The sequence below is a fragment of the Electrophorus electricus genome, chromosome 11, assembly GCF_013358815.1.
Source record: "Electrophorus electricus isolate fEleEle1 chromosome 11, fEleEle1.pri, whole genome shotgun sequence".
NCBI lineage: Eukaryota > Metazoa > Chordata > Actinopteri > Gymnotiformes > Gymnotidae > Electrophorus > Electrophorus electricus.
In genome coordinates, this window is record NC_049545.1 from 18,392,381 (window position 1) to 18,401,706 (window position 9,326).

General features: G+C 43.7%; 1 protein-coding gene across 1 annotated transcript; it reads left to right on the top strand.

Annotated features, from left to right (window-relative positions):
- The first annotated feature begins 2,289 nt into the window (after positions 1-2,289).
- Positions 2,290-8,494, top strand: osr1 (odd-skipped related transcription factor 1). The gene is made up of 3 exons (XM_027008193.2): positions 2,290-2,547; positions 6,236-6,967; positions 7,635-8,494. The coding sequence occupies exons 2-3, from the start codon at positions 6,288-6,290 to the stop codon at positions 7,765-7,767; spliced, it is 813 nt and encodes a 270-aa protein (XP_026863994.2). The 5' UTR covers positions 2,290-2,547; positions 6,236-6,287; the 3' UTR covers positions 7,768-8,494.
- The last annotated feature ends 832 nt before the right edge of the window (positions 8,495-9,326 follow it).

Consider the following 9,326-nt stretch of genomic DNA (forward strand, 5'->3'; position numbering starts at 1 on the left):
GCAAAGGGGAAAAAAAGCGAAGGCTGCAATAAAAGTTTCAGTGCGTAATGTGTACTGGACACAATAACTAAATATGCGTGGCCCGCTCTCGCACCAAACCCATTCTTTACAGTTTGTTTTCCCTTTCCCTCCAGAAATGTAAATGATGTCTCGCCACTGTTTTTTATTATATGCAGACTTTGAGTAGGCGCGCGGCTTCCGTGGCAGGGTTTGCTGATTAATTCCCCGAGGTCAGTGCTCTCGCGTTTGGTTCATTGACGCAGCACCGCCAGGATTTTCTCATAAAATCAACAAAAAAAATTCAAGCGGAATAAGTTTTCAGCCGATAGTCCATACTCTCTCTCTCTCTCTCTCTCTCTCTCTCTCTCTCTCTCTCTCTCTCTCTCTCAAGCTACCATTTAAATAAAATGGCCTAAACAGTTATTGTAGCATTTATATGTATTTTTGTTTTTCAACCCCCAGCCCACCATCAACCCACCGCAGACACACCAAAGAAAATATAATAATTATTTCGAACTTAGAAGAGAAGCATTTCAGAAAATGTTGTCTAGTGTATCGTCTCACCGGAACGAAATTATATTAGGAATTATATTAACACTATCAGTGGCCTATGTCCATCACAGCAAGCTAGCCCTAATATAAATCGGCTACGAATAACAAACGCTGATATTTTACATTAGACCACTGACGATCTAATATTTTTTCACCGTTCTCCTAATTTAGGTTTAAGTGAAGGGGACCAGTAAATCAGGCGGTATAGGCTGAAACAGTCTATCACTATGACACCTCTCCACCAGGTGGCGGGTTTTGCGCGCTTTATAAGTGCAGTGCGACGGAGTCTCATAGCGAGATGCTCACCCATCGACACTGCGCCAGACCTTTAAGCGATCAGTCGCGACTTCAAATCAACGAGGTGACAGCACATCAAATGCCTTCTTTGATGAGACATGTCACCTTCTTACAAATGTAAGAAGGTGGTGTTCTTTTGCAGACGATTCTCGAGTATGTCAAACGAAATTCTATTACAAATCCCTCTTTGGGCCATTTAATTTAAGACGTCGGAGTGAATCCTAGGTGAAGAAAATGCAAAAACCTAAAGAATGGAAAGCTTATTCAAAATGCAAAAAAAAAGCTAAATCGATTTAAACTTAATATTTATCTTGAAAGGAATAAACAAGCACGCTCCATCTTCAGAAAATACCTACAGAATCTACAGAAACCATAACTTACTTTAAAAAAAAAAATTTGAAGCTTTTTTGAAGTACAATGTTTACATTACATTGCTAATTATTTGCACATTTTAGTGCATCATAGTGTTTTTCTCCGAGGCAGCATTTTTCCACAGAGCCAGTTGTGTGTCAGATGGCCGAAAGAACGGGTGGTTCTCGTGTACCTTACACCCCTCTCGACCCCACAGCCCCCTCCTACCAACCACCCCCGGGCGTGAGGAGATGCTTCTATCGTGTAACAAAAATTAAACACGTGCTGTAGATCCGTCTTCATTTGAGCCCGAGTGACAAATTGAATAATGGCTTTTGGAGAGTTTAAAATTAGTGTCCAGTTTCTTTCTCACCGAAACTCTAAGTTAAAAGTGACAGTTGTATATTTACTTTAATTAATATAAAGCGAGCTTTGATTCGTTAGACCTTCCACCTCACACAGAAGCCCATTTTAAACAGGAAAACCAGCAGGCTAAAAGAATCTTATGCTTTCGGCAATTTTAGTGTTAGTGTTAATCTCATTTGTCTATTTTGCTTTCTGCGGTTCGACTAAAGTATGAAATGGGGGTTACAAGGGTTATATATTATGACTGACCCATTTATGACAAACCATCACATATTCTCTTCTTCTGCTTCCCCTTCCTCTTCCTCTTATTTGCACTAATTGAATGCAATGCATGTGCCATTTTTCCACTTTGTACACCAAAAGTCTGAAGCAAATTAAAAAAGAAAAATCGAAGGGTGTTTTTGCGAGCTGCGGTAACTTTCTCTGCATGTTATTTTATCCAACAGCGGCTTGTCCTTTATTAAATAACGGGCAGACCAAAGGTTACAAAAACGGCGTTCATATGTCTCCTTCTATATGTTATATTATATCGTAACGTGTCTTTCGGGCCTCTGGTGTTCAGTTCCGCTGTACTGCAGCAACGCAAGTGTATGAAACTTCACTTGTGTGTGTGTCTGTGTGTGGGGGGGGGGTGGCCATATGACGCGCATGTGCACGTCGCGGGTTAGGTTTCAATAAAGAGGCGGTTTGAGTTTGGGACCGCAATACAGAAAGATTGGGAGAAGGAGAAAGAGAGCTCTATCCCAAGTAATCAAATACGCCCCGCGTACAACCGCTGGACCACATTTGTGTGAACTACGGGAGTTAGTGTGCGTGCGACGCAAACATGCTGAAGGCGGCAATCTGTCCCGTGCAGAACTTCCTCTGAAGTGCCTGAAACTTTTCGATAACTCGGTGCGGCGTCTCTCGATGCTTTTGCGCCAACTTCAGTGGGAAGACTAAAACTAAATTCCTTGGATCGGCCGGCTGCATCAAGAACTGGTAAATATTTTCACGCACGCTGGACTGTCTGGTAAAATGCAGTATGTATTTTGTAACATCTACATATTGCCAATTTAACTTGCGCATCAAAAGAGTTACACAGTGCAACGGGGGAGTGATGATGTAGGACAAGCTGGATGGTTGGCTGTGTCCGATTCCGTAGACCATCCAACTTTTCAGTAGCTGATAAAACTCTTTCGAATATGGTTTGCATTCTCGTCTCGGTAGATAACCAGGGGATATTAGTGAAGGTATAGACAGTACGGTTGCGCTGAAACAACAGGCACAAGTTACAACCGTGAAAAGGTCAGCGCTCCAGCAGAGACAGCTAGTGCTGATCAACAGGTGGGATATCTCGAGAGGCACTCGCATTCCAGTGTGTAGATGATGGTAATTGGTATTAACACGGATAAAATATTTCTTCGTTCGACCAGGAAAAAATGCATTTTTTTTTATTGCATAAACGAAATTCTAACAAAGCGTGACTCACGCGGACGTTATGTACCCGAGCCAGTGCATTATGGCAGAGCGTGGGTTATTTTAGGCAGCTGTTTTCCCTGCGTTTAATTTAGCGATTGTGCATCTCGCACCAGTCTTTTTTTTTTCGTTCGCACGTCATAAACACATAAAGTCTCAGACTAGATTGGTGACATGCTTTTAGACGTAAATAATTCCGTTATGGCAATTAGCCATTTCCCCATTTTTTCATGTATTTATTATTTCCTTTCATAGGTGCATTTTGGTCCTGATTTCGTTTGCAGCCTATCATTTGATACTGTTATTGGGCTTCACACATAGATATACTTAACCGCATGCACAGCACTTCAGAAAGCACTGTTTATAGCACCTGTCTTTTTATTGTACATTTTAACATGAGCTCTTCGTTTAGCTGTAGATTTTACGACCAGGTCAGATCCCAATAATAACAATAATTTCATATATTGAATGATTTTGTAATAAACTTACAAGCTATAAAATATTAGAGAGCTTGATGTAATATAAGAGTGTTGAAATGCCGAGTAGTCAAGAAAGTAGGCTAATAGTTTTTTGATCAAAATAAATCTCAGGGCTAATGTGATTAATAGATTAAATATTTAGATTTCCTTAATGCTTCAGATACTGTCGTGTTATGGTTCTGTCCAATTTAAACATTTAAGATGCTCTTGGATAATATATTCACATCATCTGTCACCTAATTTATCACTGTGACGTGTTATAAAACTAATTCTCTCGTATAATGCATGCTCCTTGTCCCCTTGCACCCCATTATAAAACGGCATTTTCTCATCGAATTTCATCGTCGTACAGGTAGCATATAAAATGAAAGTCCAAGAATATATTTATATTTAGGAGTTCAAATTATGGAACAGCTGTAACTCTTTGATTTCTTTAAATTTTATACAAATATTAACAGGCTTGAAGTATTTAGTAACTATAAAATAGCGTACATGTGATAATAAAAGAAATATTGACTAATCCGTTAAATTCTGAGTAATCATTAAGTCGACCTCAGATGTTTAAATAAAACGCTTGATTGATGTGTCATCTTAAAGGAGGTTTCTCACATAAGTTGCTATACTCACACTTCACTGACCACACAACTCGAGCTCTTCGCGGTCAAGTGGCCGTGTTCCCCCTCTTATGCCCCGCTCTGGCACGTTGACAAAAAGACACACTTTCCTGATAATCGCTACGCAGTTGACTATAGGCCCGACGTTTACCCATGGGGGGCTGAAATTCTGGCTAAGACCCGCAATACACGTCGGCTCAATGCCTTGACATTTCTCTGAAGTCAAACGTGACGGGCGCAGATTTGTACTAAGCGAGTCATGTCTAAAGTGCCCTTGCGTGTATTGATAACCTCGAGTTAAATGTTCAGACGATGAAAGACTGCAATCCACTTTTTAAACGAATACTTTTATTGACAACAGAAGAGCTGATGAGTCGTAAATGTTTTCTTCGTGAATACAAAGACAGTGAAGAAATCAACGGGTGACAGAGGGCAGCCCAAATGCGACGTTATTCTCAGACTTATTCATATCTTCACCTAAGATCACCATCGGACCCGGATCTCTGGACCTGAAACTGATTCCGCCTGCCATTGTGGATTTTTTTTAAAAGTCTACCGTGACTTGGCCGTGTACAAATCCGGCTAATTAGCCACTGTGCCAGTGAAATGAGACCATACTCATACAAGATTTATACCACAGGGCTAGGAACCATCCAAAGACAAGTAAAACAGAGGAAATTTAAATGAGTAGTAAGGCATGATTAAACTGTGGTTAAAACCGATATCTTATTCTGTCCCGTTCAGACTCCCACGCTACTGTCAATTAAGGCGTTTGGTTTGGCGGTCGTGTTGAGGGCTTAGGTGTGCTTGGGTGTACACGTCTCTAATTGTCCAGGACCTTTGCGTCTGCACCCTTGCGAGGGTATGTTCACTTCAAAGGGTTAAGGGTCAAGCCTTGTACCAGGAGCGCGCACTCTAATGACCCCGTAGGTAAAAGTCAATTACTTCTGCGCCGTGATCAGAGCGCCCAAAACTCCACAGGGGAGCCCTGAGCTCTAAAAAGCCTAATTAGAGCTATTTCTCTTTTATTTACTCCAAAGATCAACCCAACACTTCGCATCTGCAGACCCTGTAGCGTCTTTCTTTGTATACGGTAGCCATTTCTTATTCTTAAAAAACGTTCACATAAACTGTGAAAGGTCAAGTTAAACGTGCGCAGGTACACATTTTGAAACGCAACGTGAAAAGTACAAGACCTTTTCCGCTCCAAAATGTTCGATCAAATTGAATACGCATCCCTCTAAACAAAATATGACACAAATTCATAATAACGTAATGGAATCTACACGGGATTAAATTTCAAATGGTTAGATAGAAATGAGGAACAGAGAAAACGATCCACCATAGATCTCATAGTAAAGAGCACGAGCTGGTGGGTGTGTGTACGCGCGTGTCAATCACACGGTTTTGACGAGACAAAGAGGAGTTATTGTGCTTTGTGTCTGTACGTATCAGGCCGGATTAAACAGTTGGTGCAGGTATGTCGCGCTGCTCAGAGCTGTCTTTCTGTTTCTGTCAGCTCCATCGCCCCGGGCGCATTTTCTGGGAGCGGGAAACGCCTATGCCAAAACAGACACAGACGCGCGCGCGCGAGCATGCGCGCGCGCACACACACACACACACACACACACACACACACACACACACACACTTATGACTGTCAGGCCTAGCTGTTATAGTTTATGTGTGCGCGTGTATGCATGACTGCATCTCTCTCTCTCTCTCTCTCTCTCTCTCTCTCTCTCTCTCTCTCTCTCTCTGTCTGTCTCTGTGTTTGTGTGTGTGTGTGTGTGTGTGGTGTTTGTGCACACATACACTCACAGACACATTTTTCCAGTGACACCTTGACAGATTTGAGGTCCAAAACGGTGGTTTATATTTTGATGTGAGTATGTGTGTATGTCTGAGGATGTGTGTGCACGTGTATGTGGTATGTGCGTACAACCAGGTTGGAAGTCCCACTTGTCAGCGATATCTTAACATGAAATCAAACATTTCAAGGTGTCTTGTAGCTTTGCCTGTTCTGTGGAAATCCTGCATGGCAGTGTGTCATAGACAACACACCTCTGCCTTGATGCATGTACTAACTTTGTATCCTAACATCTGTCTGCCCTCCAGGACGTTGCACAGTTGCTGCTGGTCTCCCCCTGTGTGCCTCCGTGTAGCAGCCATGGGTAGCAAAACCCTCCCGGCCCCTGTCCCTCTCCACCCGTCTCTCCAGCTGGCTAATTACTCGCTCCTGCAGAGCTCCAGCGGCTTCCAGCTGCCTGCCGACCACATGCCGAGCGTCTACAGCTTCAGTGCCCTGCACGCCGTGCACCTACACCACTGGACGCTGGGCTACCCACCCTTCGCCCTGCCGCGGTGCACCTTCTCCAAGCTGCCGGGCCTGGTGGATGCCCGCATCCCGTTGCCCTCCATCCCGCTCTTGCCACACCTCATGCAGCCCGGGAAGCCGGAGGCGTCTGGCGTGGCGGCTTCGGCGGCGGCCGCCGGCGGGGGCGCCAAGAACAAGCCACGCTTCGACTTCGCCAACCTGGCGGCGGCCGCCACGCAGGAGGAGGAGCCGCTCAAGGCTGAAGACCTGAGCGCCAGCACCGGACACGGCCGCCCACCCTCGCTGGGCTGCCTGCTGGACGCTGCCAAGCTCTCGTCGCCCGAACGCAAGCCCAACCGCGGCCGCCTGCCCTCCAAGACCAAGAAGGAGTTCGTGTGCAAGTTCTGCGGACGCCACTTCACCAAGTCGTACAACCTGCTGATCCACGAGCGCACGCACACGGACGAGAGGCCCTACACCTGTGATATCTGCCACAAGGCCTTCCGGAGGCAGGACCATCTGAGAGACCACCGGTAAGAGCACAGCGCCCCTCACGACACCGTCCCGCCTCCCTGACATCTCCCAAAACAAAGCAGGCAAACAAGGATGAGATAATAATAGTTTCCATGGCAATTCATGAACCAGGGTGTTACTAAATTTGGGCAATGATGTTCTTTTACCTGAGTGTTTATTTAAATCAAACTCACTTTTACATGCAGACACTCTGCTACCATTTTTATGCCCATAGTTTTCATCCTGGGAGAAATATCAACACATAATCCTCCTGATGTTTCTGTCATTGATGGAGAACATCTAGCTGGGGCCATGGCCGTGGGGTTTCACAAAGTTTCATAGACCTTCATAGAGTTTCTCAGTAGCTGAAGTTCTCCTGTTGATTATAAAAATAACTAAAGACAGCCTTATTTCTGCTTTGAGAATTCTAGTTGTGGACGATTTGTTTTCTTAAGCCCCTTTGGCTTTGATAATATTTAACAAAAGTTGACTGGAAAGGGTCATCTGATGTTTCCAAGACATGCAGAATAACAACAAAAAATCTCATGACATAAAACACCACCCCATTTTTTTGATGCATTAGTCCTGGACTCACGTTAACATGTCTAAGCAAGATACGCTTTTATAATTCTGAAATAGTGGAACTGGTTGCTAAGAGTTCCTCTTTCTCTTTGTCTTTTTTCACAGGTATATCCACTCCAAAGAGAAGCCTTTTAAATGCCAGGAGTGCGGAAAAGGCTTCTGTCAGTCCCGAACTCTTGCTGTCCACAAAACATTACACATGCAGGTCAAAGAGCTGAAGCCTGCCAAGATAAAGTGAGGTCACCGTTACGGCCAACGGGGACACTGGAAAGCCAATAACCTGAGGGCAGTAGCCAATAACAGTGCCAGACCAAAAGAGACTACTTCCACATGACGAGAGAGGAAACGGAGTGAGGCTTGAACCGGCATGAAACCGAAATGTGGATTTATGCAAGAGCTCGCCAAGACTTCGAGCTCGTCCACCTGCTAAGCAGCCACTCTGAACAATTGGACCAGCCAGGATCTAAGTGGCATAGGACTCCATAGCTGCAGAACCCTGGAGTAACATACCCGAGCGTGTTTTAAGCCCGCCGGAGGCCGGCGAGCCAGGGTTTGACGAGTTGTCTCGTATGGCTCACATCCAGAGGACAGAGTCAAATGATAATGTATAAAATGTGATCTCAGCTATTCCTGTCACCAGTTTTAGATGCTGGCGGATCATTCAGCTTTTCGATTATTGATTGTTGGAGAACGTTCGCTGTTGGCTGGAGAAAACCAAATGCTGAATCCCACAGAGCCTCCATGACTTTCAAAAACCGAGATTGTGAAGAACCGAAGCAACGCAGCCAACCGTCAGCCCCACTATCCAAAGACACATTCCAACCTTTTTTTTTCCTTTTTTTTGTACAGATTTCCTTTTGTATAACTGTTATTTTGGCACTTTAATCAGTTTATTGATTATTTACATATATCACTGGATTCCTTAAACTTATTTTAAAAATAAATAGCCATTTTGTTAACAAAAACATTTGTGGACGACGACGTGTTTGTTGCTGATGTCAAAAATAACGCATTGAAATGTCATCTCTTATAAAGCAGATAGAAAGGGTTAAGAGGTGTTAAATGGTTTCCTTTCTTTAACAGTCTTTAGCTCGGCGAGGATACTCCACAACCTGCCCCGAGCGTGAAACGATCTCTGTTTGATCACCGAAGGAAAAAAACTGCTGTCACAATGATATGGCGATTAAGGCGTAAGCCTACCTTAAGCTCATGTGATACCTGTGATGTTACTGCCTCACGGAGTGATCAGCCAGGTGGCTTGTGATCGGCCAGGCGGGTGCCATGGTTATCAAAGCACTTCAGCTCCAATTTCAGATGTGTGTATTCCCACAGGTAGTGGAAGCAAACTCATTAACAGCCACTTTAGTGAAAAGAGCCCATTCCAGCACAACTGGGAAAACACACACACACACACACACACACACACACACACACACACACACACACACACACACGATCATTGATTATAGGAAGTACTACTTTTGAAAAGAAGGATCTGAAAGAAGTGCAATCAATTATACCTGGATTCTAATACATAAGTTATGTATGTAAATGATGAGACACATTTTAAAACTAACCTACTAAATTACATTATAAGGTTTATTTCACATGGTTGATGTGACTGTAACTATGAATGTGTTAAGAAAATGTTAAGACATTGTAAAATAAATCCACACACACACACATACAAGCAAAAACAACAACAGCCAAGCCTTTAATGAGTTCAGAGATGTGACAATGCTGAAAAATCACAGTAATGTAGATACATGAGACCACACTAACGGAAGATCCTGAGAA